This window comes from Peromyscus californicus, unplaced genomic scaffold (genome assembly GCF_007827085.1).
Source record: "Peromyscus californicus insignis strain IS unplaced genomic scaffold, ASM782708v3 Scaffold_7__1_contigs__length_154581171, whole genome shotgun sequence".
Classification (NCBI taxonomy): domain Eukaryota; kingdom Metazoa; phylum Chordata; class Mammalia; order Rodentia; family Cricetidae; genus Peromyscus; species Peromyscus californicus.
In genome coordinates, this window is record NW_026294595.1 from 149,916,793 (window position 1) to 149,940,175 (window position 23,383).

Below are 23,383 nucleotides of genomic sequence, written 5' to 3' on the forward strand. Positions count from 1 at the left end.
AGAGACGGGTGCCGGTCCTGATATGAGCAGATAGGGCTGGTCTGGGTGCTGAAGGAAGGACTATCATTGCCTCTGGAAAGGAGTCCCAGCAAGTGGGTTCCGGGGGATGGTCCTATTCCAGTGACATGATTACCGTAAGTGTCATGTTAGGTACAGTATGCCCTCTGAAACCACAGCATCTGTGGATTCAAACAACTCTGGCTAGAACATGTTTTAAAAGGCTCAGGAAAAAAAGAGATATCTCTGTAGGTACAGTGCCTACTAGCCAAGCATGAAGACTTGACTTGGGATCCCCAGCACCTATGTAAAATGTCTGATGCAGCAGCATGTGGGGAGGCAGGGGTTGGCAGATCTCTGGAGTTCACTGGCCAGGCAGCCTAGCAAATTGGTGAGCTTCAGGTTCAGTGAGAGACCTGGCCTCAGAAAATGAGCTGGAGAGTGACTAAAAGTGGTGACACCCAACTTCAACCTATGGACTCCATGTTTGCTTGCATATATGTCTGCTTACATACGTATGTGCACATACACCAGACACACATGAAGAAAGGAAGAACCGAGTCAGCAAAGACTTCTTCTTTCCTGTCACTCTCAAACAAGACAGCACAACAACCATTACGTAGTGGCTACTTCTGCTATGTACCGTAGGTCCTCTGGCTATGACCTAAATGTAACAAAGGATATGCATGGCTTCTATGCAAAGCCATAGTAGGTCTACATGAGGGACCTGAGCAACCCTGGATTGGGATATCCTTGGACTGATCCCTGTGCACTCTGGGAGATGGCTTGGTCTGCATGTGTGCAACTTGCCACAGGGGTGAGTGTTACTGATTCATTGCTGGAGCAAAGTGTACAAAACTTTTTAATTTTTTGTGCGTGTGTGGTTCCGTGTGTGTGTGTGTGTGTGTGTGTGTGTGTGTGTGTGTGTGTGTGAATGCACGTGTACATGTTATCACATGGATGTGGAGGCATGAGGTGGATGTTAGGTGTCTTTCTTTGGTGGCTCTCTGACTTCATTTTTTGAGACAGAGTTTCTCGATGGACTGGAGTCTCAGCCTAGACTGGTTGGCCGATGAGTTTCAGGCCGATGGTCTTTGTCTCCATCACCCTGATCCTCAAAGTCAGGGTTACAGGAACACACTGCCATGCTCAGTGTTTTATGTGGGTTTTGGGGACCAAACTCAGGTTTTCATGCTTGTACTTAACCTGCTGAGTCAGATCCATAGCCTGCCCCACTTTGTACATCACCACATTTATTTTCTGCACATATACTTAAAACCTTATCAAATCATATTATAATGCTTGTCTTTACCATCAAACGTAATGTAAAAACTCAGAAGTAAGTGTTTTTACCCATACTTCTTCTATCATTCTTGCTCCTTTCTGAAATTCTAGGAGTTTTTCTTTCTTACTTTATTCTTTCCTCTATGACTTTCCCACTCCTTTTGAAGAGCTAGCCCAGTGGTTCTCAACCTTCCTAATGCTGTGACCCTTGAATGCAGCTCCTTATGTTCTGATGGCCCCCAACTATAAAATTATGTCACTGCTGTTTCATAACTGTAATTTTGTCACTTGTTATGAATCATAATATAAATATCTGATGTGCAACCTCCAAAGGGATCTCGACCCACAGGTTGAGAACCACTGCTCTGGCTCATTCCCTTATTTGAGATCATCTTGATTTCTTCTTGGTGTTTAAGAGTCTCACTGGATATGGGGACAGAGTTGGTTGTTTCTTTCTTTCATCCCATGGAAAATGTCTTACCCTTCCTCCTGGTCTCTGGATTCGGAGAAGCCGCTGTCCAACCTTCCCTCCTCCCTGGCTACCCACGATAAAGGTGCTCCACGCTCACTTTGGTCAAATTTCTCCATCTTCAGCGGCAGAAGTTTGATGCTGGGTGATTTGGTGAGGGATTCTTTGGGTTAGGGTTGGGGTTAGTTGTTAGGATTAGGGTTAGGGTAGGGTTAGTTTTAGGGGTTAGGGTTAGGGGTTAGGATTAGGGTTAGGGGTTAGGATTAGGGTAGGGTAGGGCATAGGTTAGGCTTAGGTTTATATTTGGATTAACGTTTGTATAAAATGATGGGTTAGTGTTCACTTCGCTTTTTGCACATACAGATTTATGCCTTTTGCTGTATTGGAGTTTCTTTTATTCTTTCTTGAAAGCTTTCTTTTTTTTGATTTTTGTTTTTTGAGAGACGCTCTTGCCCTATATCCCAGGCTAATGTTGAACTTGCAATCCTCCTGCCTCAACCTCGTACTTGCTAGGATTACTAAACTCATTAATTAGCCAGTTTTTTTTTTCTTTTTTGCCCTCATTTTATTTTTTTTTTGAACATAAAAACATATTATGTACAACTGCAGGAGAAATAAGCTGTTTTTTTTGTGTGTTTATAAATGCATTTTTTAATATGTATGACGTTCATGTGTCTGCACGTTTATGTGTGTGAATACAGATGCTCACCTGCTACGGTGTGCTTGTGGAGGTCAGAGGGCGACCTTGGGTGTCCATCATCACGTCTGCCCTGTCTGTGGAAGCATCTGTTTTGCTCGTTGTTGTACTGGCCAGCCTAGGCAGCCTCCTCAACCTTGCTGCAGTTAGCCTGTCTCTGCCCCGGCCCCCTCCATGAGTGCTAAGATTGCAGATGTGCTACCACACCCAGCTTTACCCAGGTCCTTTGGCATCAAGATCAGGTCTTGATTGCATGGCAAGGACTTTTATCCACTCAGCCATCTTCAGCCATCTTCAGCATTTTGTGAGCCCTACTTTCCTTTTCCTGTTTTTCCAGAATTCTGATGTCACAAATGTCAGATCCTCTTCAGTCTCCTGGGTCCCTGGTACCTCTGTCTCTGCTTCCTCATGTGTTTCTTTATGTTGTCCACAGAGGTTTGTCTTGATTATCTTGTTTCCAGAGCTCTAGTTCTTCTTGCTGCTTGGTCCCTTCCGTTTGCTGGTGAACTGCCTAGTGAGCACTAAAACTTTCGGTGACAGTGTTTTTTCCTTCTAAAAATGACTTACTTTAAAAATCTTTTTTTTTCTTTGCCAGTCTTCCCATTTTCCATGTGCTCAGGATTTATTTGCAAATGTTCACTGAAGGCGTCTACCATGGTTGGCTTTCTACTGGCCAGATAACCAATGCCTCTCATCTTTGGGACTGTCTCTCTTGCTCTCTGTTCCCACTCACTTTGAACTATTCCTGAGTCTTGATATGACTCGTGATTTTTTTGGGCATTTGGAGGAGTCTGTTGTGAGAGTCTGCATCTACTGAGCCCTCTGCTGTAGCTGATGGTGTGATTGTCACTGTCCGTCACTGACTTGATTCGGTCATGAAACATCTGAGATATTAGGAGGGGTCCCCTGGGCACACCTGTGAGGGTGTTTCTGGAGAGGATTGGTTGAGGGTAAAAGACTGACTTGGACATGGGAATCCCCATTCCCTGGGCTAGGGGCCCAGACTGAAGTAAAATGGAGGTAGTGCTGGTACAAGCACCTTCTGTATGGTGGAAATACAGGATCTCAGCCATATAACACCACTGCTGTGCTTCCCTTGTGCTTCCCCTGCCTTGGTGGACAGTACTGTATCACACCCAGCCACGCCAAGCCATTTCCCCAATAAACTGCTTCCAGTGGAGCGCTTGGACACAGTAATAGGAAGAGCAATGCTAACTCCCATCTTCCTTTGATCTGTAGGGAAGGGTGGCTGAGGTGCAGGCTCCCTGCTCAGCTCTTCCATCTCCTGCTATTCATTCATGCCTCCCTGTCTGAGACAGAAAGTGTTGCCTTGTCCTTGTCCCACGTGGCCTCCCCTGACAGTGTGAACACCCTGGAGCACACCTACCCAGTGGAGTTACACTGACAATGAAAAGGAGTGTGCTACCGAAGCACACTACAGCATGGGCGAGTCTCAATAGCACTGTCTCAAACACAGAGGTTGGATTGAGCAAGCAACTTCATCCGTGCTTCCATTTACACAATAGTCTAGAAAACTTTGGGCCTAGGAGCAGATCTTTGGTCACCAGGGTTTAGAATGGGAGGAAGGGGTTCACCACAGCATGGTCTGGGGAGCTTTGGGGGGAATGTTCTTTGTCTTCATTGTATTGGAGGTTACACTACTATACCTGCTTGTCAAAACACACAGAACTGTACACCTTGAAAAAGAGACTTCATTGTATATGCATGGTGCTTAATTAAAGACCAGCTTTCTGAAGGGACGGGGGAATTTGAGAAGCCATGTAGCATGAATTGTTAGGAGGTCTTATTAATAAAAGCAGACCTCGAGCCAGGTATTGGGGTGAACTCTGAAAGATCAGAGAGACAGAACAGGCCACAGCTTCCTCACCTTGCCAATTCCTCAGCTGATCCTGTTTCCTCAGACTGGAAGCCTCTGAGTCCTCATCCAGAATGAATCTCAACTGAACTGCTACTCAAAATCCTAAAAGATTAACCAGCCAAATGCTCCTAGTTTCTGGTCCTCACACCTTAAATACCTTTCTGCTTCCTGCCATCACTTCCTGGGATTAAAGGCGTGATTACCATGCCTGGCTGTTTCCAGTGTGGCCTTGAACTCACAGAGATCCAGACGGATTTCTGCCTCTGGAATGCTACTATTAAAGGTGTGTGTGCCACTATTTCCTGGCCTCTATGTCTATCTAGTGGCTGTTCTGTTTTCTGACCCCAGATAAGTTTATTAGGGTGTGCAATATTTTGGGGGACACAATATCACCACAAAGCTGACTACTTCTCTCTCTCAGTCTGTAGTCAAAGGATCCTGGTTTCAGCTTTTCAAACGTAAACCCTCAGCTCCCATGATACATTTCTATGTGATGTGTTTATTGTAGAGGCAATGTTTGTATGGGATGTACCTATGACATTCTGTGTTTCCAGAGTGGACAGCTAACATGGTGTACTGACTACTTTCCATGTCCTTCTGACAGAATACTTGACGGAAGTAATGGAGGAGAAAGGATTTATTTGGCTCAGGGTTTGAGGGTTCAGTCAATCACCGCAGATAAGGCAGATGAATTAAAAAACAGAGATAAATAAATGCTAATGTTCATCTGACTTTCTCCTTTTCCATTTTTAGTCAGTCTGGACTGGTACTTCCTGCATTTGGGGTATGTGTTCCCTCCTGAGTCAGCCCCTGGAAAGGCCCTCAGAGGTGCACCCAGAGATATCTCCCCCAGGTGATTCTGAGTGCAGTCAAATTGACAATGAAGTCCCGCCACCCAAGCCATACTTAGAGCCACCCATGCAGCTAAGAAATGGTAAGCCAGGAGTGTCCAGGCCTAGCCTTTGGGCTACATGAAGCCCAGGATAACTGTAAAGCTACTATACACAATCGTAAACATTGTTTAAAGTGAGACTTGTTTTGTTTTTTTAACTTGACTGCCCAGTTTTCAAGTACAAACTTTGTAGATGACAACATGGCCCAGAGAAGCCAAACATTTTTCTTAATCCAATCAAGGTGACCGTGGAAATTAGCCGCCACAGGGGGTTAACGCTTCTAGAATTCTGACTCACATGGGCTCTGGGGACTTGTTCCCATCTCCCTTTGAACTCAGCATGCTATCTGTTTGCTGGTTTCCTGGCAAATTATTGTAATTATATGAAACAATAACCATCCCCAATACAGCGCTCTGAATTACATTATCTCCCAAACTCTGTTTATAGCCCAAGGCAATCGGGAGCAGCATCATTTTATCTGACATGTTCTAGGCTGCAGGGACATATGGATGGCCTCCAGCTGGCCTAGGGGTCTGTGAGGCTCTGTGTTCACTGGAGGAAGGAGAGCAGCCCTGGGTGGTGGCTTTGGTCTCAGCACCCTCCTCCAGCAAGTAGGAAGACTTAAGACCTGCTTTCTCCACTTACCACTCAGAACAACTACCCAGGCCTGAGGCTGGTCCCCCTCCCTTGTCATTGAACACAGCACAGTCTCAAAATCCTCCCTCCCTCCCTCCCTCCGTCCCTCCCTCCCTTCCTCCCTCCCTCCGTCCCTCCCTCCCTTCCTTCTTTCCTTCCTTCCTTCCTTCCTTCCTTCCTTCCTTCCTTCCTTCCCCCCTTCCTTTCTTTCCCAAAGGCCCATAGAAATGAAAGACTTGGCCAGAAAGAAGGGCAAAATATTGTCTAGCATCTACAAATGTAGTTCCTTTAACTTAGAAGGCCAAGCCTCAGGGCCAACCATGTGACTCAGTGGAAGAGTACTTGCTTAGCATGTGTAAGGGGCTGAAATCCCCACGACATGATATCTGCACATGCCTCAAACATGTGAGGCATGCTCGTGGCTCAGGGTCATTGCCTGGCTCTTGTCTGCATTTGGTTCGGGTCTCCCATTTGCATTTTCCCCCAAGTGCTTGTGTTTGCTCCTTTACCAGATTTCCACCAGGTCCGTTTCAGCCTCACCCAACCCACGCCCTTTAAAGCTGCCACCTTCAAACCCTTCCTTCTCTGCTCACACTTCTACCATGCCTTTGGTCATCCCCTTTCCATTATGTTTTCCAGCACATTATATAATTATTTTGAAAAAGCAGTCTCTTGCTGCTTCACTAAAACAGGAGTCTCCCAGTAGGAGACTTTTATTTAGTGTTGTCCGGTAGTGCCAACTCATAATCTGACAAGTTCCGCATCCTTGGAGCTTCCTCTGTCCCAGCAAAAATGGGACCCATGACCGTCAGTGTACAAGGCTGTGCTTTGCTCTAAGTGGGCATTCAGCAAACACTGGAAGAGAAGAGACAGATTTTTTTTTGCGGGTGGAGGCTAAATTGAAATGGTTGTCTGGTTTTTATAAGTCACAGGCCTGTTTAATGTCCTTTGGAGCCACTATATCAACTTAGTGATTTGTGAAAGTAAGAACCCTCAGTGGCACTGCACTGGTCCCAACTAATGAGCCACAGTGCGGCAGGCTGTGTGTGCTGCAGGACCTAAGCCTTGCCATCTCTAGGCCGCCAGCTCCACTATACCACTTGGCATCATGTGGGGCCTCCTCTGTCCCTCCCTCTTGCTTTCTTGAATTCTAGCAAAATGTCTGACTTGAAATGATGTCCAGAAGTATCTAAACAGGGCTGGAGAGATGGCTCAGCTGTTAAGAGCACTGGCTACTCTTCCAAAGGACTGGGGTTCAATTCCCAGCACCCACATGGCAGTTCACAACTGTCTCTAACTCCAGTTCCAGGGGACCTGACACCCTCACACAGACATATATATAGGCAAAACCTCAGTGTACATTAAATCAATCAATCAATCTTTTTTTAAAAAAGTATCTAAGCATTGGCTGAGGAGATGCTTGCTATGCTAGCAGGAGGGCCTGCATATAAAAACTGGGTGTGGTGGCATGTGCTAGGAACCCCAGTGCTGGGGAGGCAGAGATGAGCAGATCCCTGGGGCTTGCTGGTCAGGCAGCCTAATCTGATGGACAAGTTCCAGGAGAGACCCCCAACTTGATCAAATAAAGTGGACAGTACCTAGGAACTATATCCAAGGTTGACTTCTGCCCTCTGTGTATATGTCCTTATTCTTGCACACATGTGAACACATATGCACACACACACACACACACACACACACACACACACACACACACACACACACACACACACATACACCAACCCCCAAAAGGAAAAAAGGATGCATGTGATTGAGCTGGATGGAGACAAGAAACCAAAGAAGAGAATGCTCCTGATGTTAACTGCTATCAGTAGAGTGTCCGAGGCTCTTGGGGAAGGAAGCAGATGGGAATACACAGGCTGCCGCACTGCCCTTGGGTTCTCACAGGCTGAAGGAACTCTGCTTGGGCTCATGTTGTGCAAGACCTTGGGAGAGATGAAGATGCACACTGCTATCTCCATGGTCCAGGGGTCTCTCAGACCTGATGATACCTTCTAACATCCATTAGTTTGTGACCTGTTCTAGCAATGCATCCTGGGAAAGTGAGTGTCAGCTGGTGGTAAGGCAAAGACACCCTTAGTCCAAATGACCATTGATGCTCTTTAGGAGGCTATGCTCTTGTAATTCATTTGGACCTTGCTGTCTGACAAACACCCTAAACACCGCAGAGCAGAATGACCATCTTGTGTTTGACCCATGTGGAAGTTCAGAGTGGCTTCCCCAGAGCTCTGTTTTTGTGTGGCTAGACTTTTGGGTATGTCTGTGGTTGAGGGCAGATCTACTGGGATTTCATGTGGCCACTTACCAGCCAGTGCACTGGCCTGCACTAGTTCTTCTGACCAAGGCAGGGCAGAATACTATAAGCACCTTGAGTCCCAGGCACAGCCTCATGATGCTCATGGACCAGCCAGCACTGAGGGGTGGTGAAGAAGCCACCGTGTCTCTATGCCAGGACAGCCAAGCTGCGGGGTAGGAATGGAGAAGTGGAGGTTGGGGCTGTTTGGGCTGGCTACACATAGTAATTTTTAGTACTCTGACCCAGCTGGGCTGCCCTCCAAGGTGAATTTCTCCATATTCTTTAAAACATTTTTTTCACTGTATTTATTCTCTTTAGTGTGTGTATGGAGGGTAGCAGCCTCTTATGTGGAGCTCAGAGGACAGCTTGCAGGAGTCAGGTCTCTCCTTCTCCCAAGTAGGACCTAGGGATATAACTCAGGTTATCAGGCTTGGTTGGCAACAGGTCCTGCCCTGTCAATTCAACAGATGTAGTGAAGGCTTGTGTGTGACGCTCACTGTAGCCTGAATATATGTACACTGGAGCAGCATTCAGTACCAGTGGAGGAAGTGGGGACTCCACTTAGGGAGTCTGGGCCAGCATCTCCTCCTTTCCTTTGGCTTTGTGCTTACTGGCTGCTGACCTGGTGGAAATGACTGTCTCCTTTTTGTGTGTTATCCATGGGTGAACTCTGGAGAATTCAGTTTTCATTGTTGGGAGTTCCAGGAACTCAAGAGAGGAGAACTCTATGGCTCCATGCAGACAGAGGAGTGCCAGCTTCAAGGTGATTGTGGTAAAACTGAATGTCCTGGGAAAAGCAAAGTGTGTGAATAGTTTTCAGCAGATCGCTCACATTCGGCTGAGAAAGGTACTTTGGGAGAGCACCCGCGTAACTCTCACTGACCCCTAAGGCTCCAGAAGCTTCCTGAGCTACGGAAGGCAATAGCGATTACCAGCTACTCGTCTCTCTGTAGCAACAAAATGTCTGACGAAAGAAACTTCAGGAAAGAGGGTTTGTCTGGCTCAGATCCCCTGTATTGAGGGGATACAGTCCATCACTGCAGGAAAGTCACAGGAACGTGAGGTCAGAGAGCACCTGCAGCTGGGAAGCAGTGAGAAATGGGTACTGGTGCTGCGGGATGGTCCGTATGTCAAATGTGTGCTCTGGTCAATCAATAAAACACTGACTGGCCAGTGGCCAGGCAGGAAGTAGGTGGGACAAGGAGAGGAGAATTCTGGGAAGTGGAAGGCTGAGTGAAGGAGTCTGCCAGCCACCACCATGACAAGCAGCATGTGAAGACGCTGGTAAGCCACGAGCCACGTGGCAAGGTATCGATTTATGGAAATGGATTAATTTAAGCTATAAGAACAGTTAGCAATAAGCCTGCCATGGCCATACAGTTTATAACCAATATAAGTCTCTGTGTTTACTTGGTTGGGTCTGAGTGACTGTGGGACTGGCAGGTGACAGAGATTTGTCCTGACTGTGGGCCAGGCAGGAAAACTCTAGCTACAGGTGCTGGTGCCCAAGGCTTTTTATTCGGTCTGGCAGCCCAGCCCTAGAGAACAGAGCCTCTCACATTTGGGGTGGGGCTGCCCACTGTGATTAACTCAGTGTAGATGCTCTGCCACAGAGGTGCCCAGAGGTTCATCTTCCAGGAGATTCTCGATCTCGGCAAGCAACCTGAACTAGCACAGGACAAAGCTGGGATTTGAACTTAGTTCTTTTTTCTCAACTGAGCCCAACACCCAGGCCCTGCCTAAGGCAAAGCCAGCTGGACATCAGGCTTTCTCCTCCAACCATCTGCAACCTATTGCCCGTCTTTGCACGAGCCATGCCGTTTGTGTATGAGAACGAGGGAGTTTCTTCGGGCTTGGACTCACTCGCTCACTTTCTGCACATTGTGCCTTTGTAAGCTCTCTCTTGGCCTGCCCAGTTATCTTAATTTGTTTAAGCAAAACATAATTTCATCACCAAATGGAATTAATTTAGGTGAAGCTGTAGTCTGACTAACAAGCAATTGAGTCTGACAGGTCCTGGGCATCCTTGGAGATGGGTTCTCATGTTCAGGGGATGGCATACAGAACCAGGAAACCCCACCCTTACATAAACCCTTCTAGGTTCTTCTTGACCATGACAAAAGTTACAGAGGCCCCTTTTCTGTGGAAAGATTCATACATACACATAATTTAAGTTCCAAATTCACTATGGGCCCTGGAAGAAACACACACACACACACACACACACACACACACACACACACACACACACACACAGAGACAGACAGACAGACAGACAGAGAGGCAGACAGAGTAGGGGTGGAGGAGGCATGTGTCCTCATGGGCGATTCAGAGCTTGGTGGGGTGGACTGTTTGTACAGAGTGGGCCTGGTTAAGGGGTGTGGATGCTTAGAGGGTAACAGAGCAGTTGAGGAAGGGTGTTGTCATCTCAGAACCATGATTAGGATGGGAGGGACCTCCTGGAAGAAGTGTGTCCTCTGGTAAGGGCCAGAGGCCATCAGAGCCAGTACCCACCTTTGCCTTTTTAATCTGCAGTGTCTCCCACAGAACATACCCAGCACAGTGCCAGACAACTGACTAGGAAGCTATTACTACTATGCTAGTGATCAGGGGAGGGAGGAATGAAGGCTGTCACAGGTTAGGATTTAAGTTAGAGAAGACGACACAGGAGTCCACAACCACCTTCAGTGGCCCCGATACACACACTGCTAGATTTAGAAGCTGAATGTTTCTTTTAACGGTCCCTATACTGACAAGGCACAGCAATGTGGGGCTCCTGCATGTTGTTGTAGTAAGGATGGATGTCGGTCCATATATAACTCTCCTAAACATTGCTTGGATTAAAAAAAAAGTTAGTTGATACACACTTTTAGAGTAGTTTTAGGCCAGTTAACAAGTGACGAGGGAAATGGCTGGGGCTGGGAAAAGAGCTTGCTCGGTGGTATACCAGCGGGTTTGACTTTTGAATCCCTAGGACCTACATATAAAACTGGGTGTGGTAGTACATGTTGGAAACTCTTGTAATACTGATGGAGGACAGTACATGGATGGAGACAACGACAGGCAGACCCCCAGGGCTCCATGGCCAGCTAGCCTAGCTGAATCAGCAAGCTCCAAGGTCAGTGGATGACTCTGCCTCAAAAACTAGGGTGGAGAGTGATGGAGAAAGAGAGCTGACCTCTAGCCTCTGCGAGTACACACACACACACACACACACACACACACACACACACACACACACGGCGGGGGGTGATGCTTGGAACCCCAGTACTGGGGAGACTGAGGTGGAAGGAGTACTTCTAGTTTGAGGCCAGCCTAGGCTACATAGTGAGTTCTAGTCTGACCTGCGCTACAGAATGAGATCCCACTTCACAAAAACAAAAACAATGCAAAAGTGTGAAGAGAAGGCTAGAGAGTTCCTCCCTGCTGCGCCGAAGTCCATCTTTCCTGCAGTTTCTCCTGATGTTAGGCTCTTGTGTTAGTGAGGTGTGCAGGTGACAGTCGGTGAACCCATCACTGTGTCACATAGGTCCATCCTTACCTGAGAGTCCACTCTTCCTGTGGTATATTTTATAGCTTTGTTTGTGTATAGACATGTGTCTATGTGCACGTGGAGGCCAGGGGTTGATGACAGGTGTGTTTCTTGGTTGCTGCCCGCCTTATATTTTGAGGCAAGGTCTCTCACCAAACCTCTGGCTCACAGATGTGGTGACAGCCTGTCTAGTGAGCTCCAGGGATCCTCCTGTCTCCACCCCTAGCCCTAGAATTGGGATTACAGGTGAGCACTGCCATGCCTCCTCAGGTTCTTATGTTTGCAACAGCAAATGTTTCATCCACCAAGCCACCTCCACATGCCCCGGGTTTTGACCGTGGTCTTCCTGGTACCCCTTGACAGTATCATACAGGTGGTTTCACTGCTGCTAACGTCCTCTAGGTTATGTCTGTTCATTCCTTCTTCCCCTCCAACTGTGACACTCACAGATCTTATTGCCCCGCGGTTTTGTTAGTTCTAGAGTGTCTGCAGCTGGAGCCACACAGGAAGCAGCCTGTTGAGTATGGCTTCTTTCACTTAGCAACATACACTGAATGTGTCTCTTTGTAGCTTGATGGCTCATTTCTTTTTATTGCTGAATAATACTCAATTGTCTGGCTGTGCCAATGTCTGTTTATTCTTTCGCATACTGAAGGACATCTCAGGCGCTCCCCTATTTTCACAGTGATGAATAAACCAACATTAATCATCTGGGTGAGAGTTTCTGTGTGAACATCAAGTTTCCAACCCATTGTGAACAGTGAGCTTTTGTTTTTGAAGGTCATGGTAGAGGTTATATAACATAAAAGGGTCACATCACATTCAACTCTCTTGCATATGCCTTTCCTTCTTAAAAAGATTTTTTCAGCAAAAAAAAAAAAAAAAAAGGATTTATGCAGGAATGGAAAGCGGGTGACTGTGGCACATGATGGACTGAAATTAGGTAACGTCTCAGAAACCACTACCTCTGCATCCAGTTCCCCCAACACGCTGAGCAACTCAGTGGGTTTCTCTACCAGCTCTCTTGTGTCTCACCTTGAACGTGGATTTTGCAAACCCGTCTGGGGTTTTGGGTTTCCTCTCTGCCCTGGCCCACTGAGGGGCTGTTTTTGCTCCTGAAAGCTTTGAAGATCAGCATTGTTTCCCTCCGCCTTTCTTCTACATGTCTCCTCTTGGACCACCTCTTCTCTGAACGTGACCCTCAGTGGGCAGTGGCACACACTGGCAGGGCAGGGGTGGGAGTTCTGTTTTCTGTGTGAACACTTGACATTGAGCCAGCTGAAGTGACGGGAATTTGGATTCTGCTCTTCCTTCCTATCCCATCCCCTTAATTTCACCATCGGTCCAACAGGGGTGGCACCACTGGTCCCTCCTTATTAAAAATTGGCTGCATCCATAGACGTTTGCCTGGGACGAGAGTGGTGGTCTTCCAAGAGATCCCAGCAGGGATCCATTATAATTACAGATCAGGCTTGAGAGAGCAAAGCTGTAAGGGTGGCAGGTAGGTCTGCAGTGTCTCAAATGGCTGAGCTTCCTACCCACGACAGTCAGTTCTGGCTATGATTTCTGTTCTCCCTGATAATGGTCTTGTGTGTGCTGGAACCACCTGTCACTGAGCTTCAGCTCACTGGATACCTGCTGAGATCCTGCCATTCAGCAGCATCTTTCCCTCTAGGCAGGGATGCAGCTCTGGAGGAGGACATCGGGTCTGCGTTATTCGCCAGCAGAGCACTCTGTGGGCTGTCTTCCCCTCCCATCAGGACACTTGCTGCTCTCCACGGCTCTCTGCAGACTGCCTGGCATGGGGTCCCACTTACCTCTCTCTCAACTCCCCATGAGGCAGGCTGAGGTGGGAAGCACTCCTCCCTTCCTTCTGGCCCCCCTCCCTTCCACTTCCTCCCCACCCGCCCACTGGGACTATCAGAGAAGTGTTAGTAGCTAAGTAAGTCTCTACTCAGTACGCTTCCTTCCTTTGGATGAGGGCTCAGAATTCAGATGTCTTGACTCTGATTCTGCCACAAGGACTCCAACAGTAGCCTCATGCGTGCATCAACCCTCAGACACCATTTCAGAACCGACCGGCGCAGCCTTGCCTGCCAATCAGGAGGGACACCAAAGCCTGCTGTAGTACTCATGTGCCAGGTGACAGTGTCACCCAAGGCAGTCTGAGGCAGTCAGCTACAGATTTGTGGGTGTCCCCCATGGAGTCCACCTTGCTTGCCCTCGGTGGGACCCGTGGGGTGATGTACACTCGGCAGCCTCCTCCACTACAGCCTTCTTGCTCCTCTGGAGTGTCCCAAGAATTACCTTTCCTTGGGAACCACACTAGAGACACATCCCAGCAATGAAGAAGGACTGCTTTGCTGAGGGGTGGAGGAAGAGGCAGAGGTGGGAAGAACCATTGGGTAATAGTTAAAAATATTATGGTATGTTACTGAAAACACAAATGAATCAAGCTCTTATCCATGGTAGGCATAGATAGCCCTCTGTGTTTTCACATAAATTATTTCATCCACCAGTCCTGGTGGCACACACCTGTAATCTCCATATCCAGAGTGCTGAGACAGGGGGATGGTGAATTCCAGGCCAGCCTGGACTATGGCAGTAAGACCTTAACTCAACATTAACTAAGGAAGGAAGCAAGGAAGAAAATGAATTAAGTTGGGCATGGTAGCACATGCCTGCAATCTCAGAAATCATGAGGCTAAGGCAGGAGGATTGCTATATATTCAAAGTCAGACTGAAGACCTTATCTCAAAACAAAATAGAACAAAATTAAATGAAACACAAGCCAGCGAGTTTACTGGGGTTACAGCAGGGTAGTGACCCAAGACCGTACCACCTAAAAGCCCAGCCCAGCATGGGTGATGGGTGGAGAAAGCGGCCAGCCTCCCTACAGCTCACACACAGCCTGCGTGCAGGCAACTCCACCAAAGAGTCTCCTCTCACTGCACCAGCCTTGAACCCAAGGAGTCTGCTTCCTTCCTGCAGGAGAGAGTGTTTGAATTCAGAGGAAGTAGCCACAAAACTAAAGAATTGTGTTCCGCAGAAGCCACATGGGGCTACTCCTACTAGCAGTGTGTGAGGATTTCTCATCCTCCAAACTCTTACCAAGACTTGTTATTTTCAGTTTATTACCCTTACTATGCCATGCCAGTGAATGGGAAAGCATCCCACTGGTTTTTTCCTTCAAACCTTATTTTGCGACAGGCTCTTCCTAGATAGCTTAGACTAACTTCAATCTTGGGATAATCTCATCTCAGCCTCTCCACTGCTTTTGTTCATTTAGTTAATTTATTTCTTTGTGTATGTGTGGGCCTGTGCGTGTGACATGGTACATGTATGGAGGTCAGAGGACTATTTGTGGGAGTCAGTTCTCTCTCCTTCCACATGTGGGTCCCAGGAATGAAATTCAGGTTGTCAGCCTTGGCAGCAAGGGCCCTTACCTGCTGAGCCATCTTACAAGTCCTGCTGATTTTAAAATGGAGTTGTGTGGACTTTTGTCATTGAGTTATAAAATTCTGTGCATGTATGTGTGTGTACACATCCGTGATCACATGTGTGTATGCGTGTGAAGGTCAGAGATCAGCCCTGGGCATCTTCCTCAATATCTCACTGCTTTCTTTATTTTTATTATTTTGAAGCTTCTTACTTTTTATTTATTATTATTATGTGAGTATATGTATGATGGGAAGTGGTGTGCATGTACTGCAGTGTGCCCATGGAGGCCAGAGGAGAACTGTGGAGTCAATACTTTCTCTCTACCTTTATGTTGGTTCTGGAGATCGAACTCAGGTCATCAACTTGTGCCACCAGTGTCTTCACCTTCTGAACAGGATTGCTGCTCCTCAACCTTATCATGTGCAACGGAACCTCTGGCTGAATCCAGAGCTCATTGATTTGGCTAGCATGGCTGAGCACTGAGCTCCCGGGATCAGCCTGTCTCTGCCTTCCCTGCACCAGGTTTGCAGGTGTGCACCGCTGCACCTGGCTTTACCTCAGGTCCTTGTGCCTACATGGCAGACACTTCCCCAGCTGGGCCATCACCTCAGTCAATCACGTTCTTCTTCATACCTCCCAGATGCATCAGATGGTCCGCGTTCTCCCATTGCGCATCCTTTCTCTCTCTTGATAGAGTTTTTGATACACCGATGTTTTAATGAGTCATTTTTTTTCCTACTTTTCCTTTCGTTGCCCGTGCTTCTGGCATCGTATCTTGGAGTCACTGCTAAATGCAAAGCCCAGGTTTAACTCCATGTCTTCTAAGAATCTTAGAGCTTTTGATCTTTCATGTATGTCCCTGATCTGTTTTTGAATTGTTCTCTTGCAGATGGCATGAAGCTGAGGCTAACTTCAGTTATATATCTAGCATGTATATCCAGCTGTCAGGCCTCAAGTTGTAAGACTTAACAGGTAAAGGGGCTTGCTGTGAAAGTCCGGTGTCATTTCAGTCCCTGGGATCACAGAAAGATAGAAGGACAGAACTGATTCCTCAAAGTTGCCCTTTGACCTCTTTGCTTCCACACACATGATGCACACATGCATACACAATAATAATAGTTTTTTTAAAAGAATATATGTAGTTGTAGTATCTTTTCTTTCAACATAACTTATTTCATAGCATAGTTATATACCCCCCTCCAATTTTTAAAAGCAGGGCTTTGCTATTTAGCCCAGGCTGGCCTAGAATTCATGATCCTCCAGATGCTGGACTCACAGGCATGTAGCACTACATCTGGAACAATTTGACTTTAAGTAAGGCTATGTTTAACAGCTGGCTTGCAAACTTTCTGGAAAATCAAACATCAGCTTTCTCAAAGCTGTGCTTGCTTAAGCTGGCCCTGTCACCCCAGTACCTTTCAGAAGACTGAAGTTTGGAGTTTCCTTGAGGAACTCGCAGGGTGGGACAGTGGTCACAGAAGCTCAGGTGGGGGATGGGTGTCATCAGCCTACCTAACATTTCCCTCCAGTGCCTGACTTTCCCTTCCTAATTTGAAGGACAGAATGTGGCCTGGTATTAGCTTATCTACTCCTCCTGGTCTAGCGGCAGCTGACTTAATCTCAACTGTATGTAGCAGGGCTTTGAGTAGAGACCTAATCTTCATCCTGAGGTTGGCTGAGAGCTCCTTGCAGTGCCGTGAGACCAAATCCAGGCTTTCTGCTTATGTTTGAACTTGACAACATCATAATGTTTTAGCATACACGTGACCCATTGGGTTTGGGGAGAAACTTATACTGTGAGAATTCATCATGCACTATTTGGGCCATGCTTCTGTGGGTTGAAAGAATGAAGCATAATTTTTCTGAAATTCAAGTTTGTCTCACAGTCCTGCCTTTCAGTCTCCTAATCCAGGAAGTCCCCCACCAAGGTCAGTTCTGGTTCCTACTGACATCCTCCTGGCTGAAGGCTCAGAACCTCAGAGTGAGAAGGGCCTGGCTCTGGACACTTCATGGATCTAGAAATGTCATCGTAGGCAAGGAAGGGATTTGAACCTACTAGAGTACTAGCCATTGTGGGCAACTGTGGACTTGTGTGTGTGTATGTGCATGTGTGTGTGTGTGTGTGTGTGTGTGTGTGTGTGTGTGTGTGTGTGTGTATGTGTGTGTGTGTGTGTGTGTGTGTGTGTGTGTGTGTGTGTGTGAATGTATGTGCATGTGCATGCCTGTGTGTAGGGGTGTGTGTGTAATTGGGGATTCAACTGAGAGCCCTGTTGCCTGCCAGGCAAGCACTCTATCACTGAGCTACACACCTAGCCTGCTTTGTGTGTTTCATTTTGAAGATCTCACTCTGTCAGCCAAACAGGACTAGAACTTGTAATCCTCCTTCCTCAGTGTCTTGCGTAGCTAGGATTACAGCTTGGCAACACCACACCTTTCTTAGCTTGGGGACAAGAGTGCTATAGGGCTGCTGTTGGGGCTCATAGAGGGCACTGTGACACCTTCTGACAGGGAGAAGAGACACACCCACGGTAACTGTGGTTCTTGTTCACAGGTTGATAGAAACCTGGGCCACGCAGATGATGAGGAATGGAGGCTTCAGAACCTACCCACCCTACCCCATCCTCCAGGGACCAGCCAGCTCCTGCCCCTGGAGTTCCAGGGGGCCCAGGTGGGCAGGCCTCACCTCGCCTGACCCTGGGCCCTGTCATCCTGCCACCAGAGCAGGGCTTGTCCCCAACTGTGTTCCTGAAGGCTTTGCCTGTCCCTCTGTACCACACAGTACCTCCTGGGGGCCTCCAGCCACGTGCACCCCTGGTGACAGGCAGCCTGGAGGGGCCCAGTGTACCCTTCATCCTCAGCCCCTTGCTGCAGCCTGAAGGGCCCAGTCCCACCCAGATGGGCAAGCCGACCACCCCGGCCCTGACTGTGAACATCGTGGGCACACTGCCTGTACTCTCCCCGGGTGTGGGATCCACACTGGTCAGCACAGGCAGGGTGAAGAATGCTGGGAAGTACCTGTGCCCGCACTGTGGCCGGGATTGCTTGAAGCCCAGTGTGCTGGAGAAACACATCCGATCCCACACGGGGGAGAGGCCCTTCCCGTGCACCACCTGTGGTATTGCCTTTAAGACCCAGAGCAACCTATATAAACACAGGCGGACACAGACACATCTCAACAACTCTCGGCTGTCCTTAGAGTCTGAAGGGAGTGGGAGCAGCCTTCTGGAGGAAGGAGACAGGCCTGGAGAGACTGCCTCAGTGGATAGCCGGGGAGATGAAGGAGAGCCAGAGAGAGCTCTTTCCCCGGGTGCCCATCCCACCCTTGCTACTAAGAACAGGGAAAGGATGATAGAAAAAACTCCCTCTCTTGGAGCCACACTTCCCCACCAGCCCCAGATGGTGTCTCCTGAGTTCCCACTAGCCAGCCCACAGCCTAGGCGGAAGCTTCCAGAACCAAAGCCATCCTCCCTGCAGAGACAGCAGGAGACATGCACAGAGAAGCCCTGGGACTCCAAGGCCTTGGAGGGCCAGCTGAGGAAGTGTGAAAGCACAGACTCGGGCTACCTGTCCCGCTCAGACAGCGTGGAGCAGCCTCCTGTTACCTCCAGCCCCTTGCACAGTCTATCAGAACACAGTGCAGAGTCTGAGGGGGAAGGAGGTCCCGGCTGCGGGTCTTCGGGCAACGGGGTCGAGCAGGGAACGCCAGGGGCCAGCCTGGAGCTAGAGAAGAAGAAACTGGAGGAACGCATTGCCCAGCTCATCTCCCACAACCAGGCAGTGGTAGACGACCCACAGCTGGACCACGTGCGGCCCCGCAAGACTGTGCTGTCCAAGCAGGGCAGCATCGACCTTCCCATGCCATATACCTACAAGGATTCCTTCCACTTTGACATCCGGGCGCTGGAGCCCAGCCGCAGGAGGGCTGCCCTCAGCCCAGCTCGGTCTACCTACACAGCCCTGGAGAAGGCCAGACCCCTCTTCTTCCACTCTGTCCCCACACAGCTCTCCACCACCGTGGAGTGTGTCCCTGTCACCAGAAGCAACTCGCTGCCTTTCCTTGAGGGGTCTAAGTTTTGTCCAGAGCCACGGGACCCACAAGATGCCTTTCCCAGGATGCAGAAGGCCCTGGGCCCCGGGCTCACCCCAGCTTGGCTGGGAGACCGCCCAGGACTGACCTTGGCAGGTATCCCCAGCGGTCACCCTCGGGCCCTGGTGAGACAGGCTGCTGTGGAAGACCTGCCATGCACCCCTACTGGAGACCCCTCGGTTGTTGCCGAAGACCTCGATGGAAAGAGAGCTGCAGTGAAGGAGGGGGTGGTATGCAAGGGCAGAGCCGGTAAGAAGTATAACCAGAAGAAGCAAAAGATGTTCTCCCAGGAGAAATGGCAGGTGTATGGGAATGAGACGTTCAAGAGAATATACCAGAAGATGAAGACCACCCACCCGGGAGGACAGAAACACAGGGAGGTGGAGCAGGGCCAGAGGTCGCAACTGGACCTGCCTCCCCAGGAAGAGGGAGTAGGGACTGAGGGGGTAAGCCTGTCTGGAGACAATAGGATCCCTGTCCTGGGGGATGCCACAGCAGGGGCCAAGCCAGGATCTGGGGGAAGTCGACCATCCCTGGAGGACTCATTGGAGACTGGGTTTCCTAAGCAACTGAAGGCAGTGGCCAGAGCCAAGTCCTCTCCTACCCTTGGCAGCGCAGATGCCCTCTGTCTAAGCAGCAAGAGCCCTCTGCTCCTTCCATGTGAGAAATCCGACCTGGGATGCCAGCTGCCTCCAGAGCCTGTGCCCCTCCGAGGAAGAGACTTAGAAACTCCTGACATAGCTTTGCCAGACCCTGGAGAGGCTATAAAAGAAACCTGCGCTGGGGACCAGACTGTCCTCCGGCGGCCCAGTGGTGGGTCTGTGGGTCCCCAGCTTGCAGAAGACAAGTCACCCTCGGAGAGAAAGCGACTAAAGGTGGAAGGACTGGACCATCAGGAGCAGCTAGGGCCTCTGGAAGCTGAGGCTTCAAGTGGCTTTCTGTGGGCTGACTCCCAGCCACCCCAGAAACAGGTCAGTGACACTGAGGAGGTTCTGGGTAGCTCAGCTGAGAGTATCCAGCATGTGACCATGACCCTGGAGTCCTCTGATGCCTCCTCAGCTGTTTCTGCTGTTGCCCTGAGGTGGCCAGGGCTAGGAGACAAGGATCCCACATTGCCTTCTGTACCTAGGACTCTTGGGCTCCACTCCCTGCTGCCTGCCCAGCCCCAGGATCCTGGTGTTCCCACTGCTGTGTCACGTGCCTCCTTTGCTCCCAAGTACCTCCTCAGGTTACCTCAGGGAGAGAAGCCCTCAGCACATGTTGCTCTGGGGACTGGGAAAGGCCCTGACTCTCTGTGTACAAGCGCACAGCCTACAGAACAGGCCCTTCTTGCTGGATCAGAATTGGGAATGCCCTGGCTACCTGGAGCACACTCAGGCCCAGGTGAGGCTGGTGGCAGCTCAGAGGATCCTAGATGGTCCAGGTCACTGAATGGAAGAGAAGAGGCACAAACAGGAAGCAAGAAAAGAGACAGGGCCAACAGCAGCATCCCCAATACCGGCACCACCCAGGAGACAGCCTCCATTGTGCCTGCTCACACGTGTGACAGCCATGTGACCAAGAATGTAGTGGGTGAGAGCCATGCCGTCCATTGCCTCTGCACAGACAGCCTACCAGCAAGAGCTAGAACATATGGGAATCTCTTGAACCCGTGGACATTGTTCCAGAAGCTGGGAACACCTAGGAATGCCCTAGAAGGTCCTTCTTCAGAGACCAAGGAAGGGCTGCCTGCCTGCCTTCCCTCCCAAGCGCGTTATTTCCCCACATCTTTCACAAGGCCCCAGGGTTTATCCCTGGGCCAGCAGAAACTGGCCTTGCCACACCACTTAGGGACCCCCAGAAGCTGTGAGGCCCCAAGCTCCTTCCCTTCACTTAAGGCTGAGCCCCAGCTCACATGGTGTTGCTTAAGTCGCAGCCTGCCCCTGGCCGCAGAGCAACAGAGGGCAGCTCCCGGGCACTCATCTTCATACTCACCTGATAGACGCCTCCAGGGTAAGAGTGACAAAGGGCTGCTGCCCAAGAGCAGTGGAGGAAGGACCAAGACAAGCCGAGGAGGAGGGACTTCGAGGGCACCTGAGGTAACACTAGCTAGGCCCGGGGAGTTGGGCATGAGAGAGAGACAGGGAAAGAAAGACTGGGGGGAGAGAAAGGAAACAAGAGGGGAAGGGGAGAAAGGAAAAGTAGTGGATCTATCCCTGTGGATATCACCACCATTATGATGTTTCCTGTTCCCACAGGAGGCTCGGGTGGCCACACATGGGGTGGGAAGAAGTAAAGGCCCTAGATATGAACAAAACCCAACAGATTCATAAAAATGAAATGATAAAAATCTGTTGTACTAGGGTCTGGGTCATGGCTGACTTGAAGTGCTTGTCTCACAAGTTTGAGGACCTGAGGACCCCTGTTTAAAAAGCCAGGAGTGATGGCAGGCCTTTCTAATCCCAGCCCTGAGGAAGTGGAGACAGGAAGATCACTGAGGTTGGCTTAGATTAGCCTAAGCTGTGAGTCCTAGGCCAGTGAAAGACCCAAAACACAAGCTGGATGGCTCCTGAGAGAAGACATCCAAGACTGTTCTCTGGCCTCCATATGTATGTATACACAACACACACACACACACACACACACACACACACAAAGAAATATCTCACTAGAGCATCCAGGTAAGATATTTGTGATTAGACATAAAACTTCATTCTATTCCTGGTGACAGGCAAAACAAAAAAACAGACAAACAAACAAAAAAATCACACTGTCCTTAACTCTCTAGGTCATCTAAAAATCACAACTATACTTTTTAAAAAATATGTATCTCCCCAGAAACTAGAAACTCATGTTAACAGATAAACTCCAGACAGAAAACCAAAGCAGAACAAAAATGGAACAAACTAAGGAAAGCTCTTGAATGGAGAAGCTCTCTATCTCGGGTGTGCTGGAGAAATCGCTCCAATATCATCATAGTAACTGGTCTCAGATCTAACTCTGAGGTCCTTAGGAGCAATGATAAGAAGGAAAGTGTGACGGAAGTTTAAGGAGGGTCTTTCCAGGGAATTAAGCCATGAGTTTATAGCCCCGTCTTGAAAGGGTTGAGGTCTTATCCTGTTAGGAAATGGCTTGGGTCAGGGAGCTAAAAGGAACCTTGAGGCCTCAGTTCTAATTGGGCTTTATGGAACAAAGACAAGGGTGGGACCCGAGACTTTTAAGCAATCCCCAGGGGCTGGGGATGGTGATCCAAGGTCTGGTTTATATTTCCTCCCTCCAAATTGTAGGGATTCCTGAGGTGGGTGATATGGACTATGGCACTAGGTTCACTCATTTCAAGGGTCCAGCATTTCCACTGGAGGTCCAGTCTAGGCATGGTTCTGGAAGGTTCCATGTGGCATACAACTGGTTGCTGGGTAAGAATATCTCACAGGCTCAGGCCATTTGATAACACAACATTTTGGTGCCTTAATTTTCATAGATAAGACATCCTGTCTTTAGAGAGAGAACCCATCATGGTGTTCCCCACCATGAGGACTTTGAGTGACATGATGACAACATGCTTGGTATTTTTAGCTTCCTTACCCAGCAGTCTCAGAGACAAGGGCTCAGGACCAGGTATCCAGTCCACAGTGGAAGAAAGGACTGTGCCATAGGAGGGTGAAGATATCTCACGAGAACAGCAAGCAGAAGAAACTGAGGCTTCATTCCAAGAGGTAAAATATGTGGCCTTCTCTTCCCCTTCCATGCTGACTTGATTTCAGGAACCCAGGAACTGAATGTGGCATTCAAATGGCAACTCCTACTGAGGGATGTCTTTCTGTACTCTGTGAATATGTGTTGCTATGATTGGATAATAAAGAAGCTGCTCTGGCCTATGGCAAGGCAGGTTATGAGCCAGGCAGGAAATCCAAGAGACAGACAGGAAGAAGAAAGGCAGAGAGAGACACCAGCCTGCCAGCCTGCCACCCAAGGAACAACATGTCAGCAGACCGGTAACCCATAGAACATGTGGCAAAACATAGATTAATAGAAATGGGTTAATTAAAGACAAAAGAGCTAGCTAGCAAGAAGCCTATTGTAGGCCATATAGTTTGTAAATAATATTAAGCCTCTGAGTGATTTTTTTATAAGCAGCTGTGGGACCACAGGGCTGGGTGAGACCAGGTCAG

General features: G+C 48.9%; 1 protein-coding gene across 2 annotated transcripts in view; it reads left to right on the plus strand.

Annotated features, from left to right (window-relative positions):
- The window catches only part of Znf831 (zinc finger protein 831), a 107,871-nt gene that overhangs the window by 25,330 nt on the left and 59,158 nt on the right, over positions 1–23,383 (plus strand). Inside the window, exons 2-4 of one of the 2 annotated variants that reach the window (XM_052723863.1) lie at positions 16,035–16,117; positions 17,697–21,310; positions 22,788–22,927. In XM_052723863.1, the coding sequence (XP_052579823.1) occupies positions 17,732–21,310; positions 22,788–22,927 (3,719 nt within the window). In that variant the 5' untranslated portion in view covers positions 16,035–16,117; positions 17,697–17,731. The remainder of the gene's footprint in view (positions 1–16,034; positions 16,118–17,696; positions 21,311–22,787; positions 22,928–23,383) is intronic. The other variant, XM_052723862.1, reaches the window with a different exon arrangement.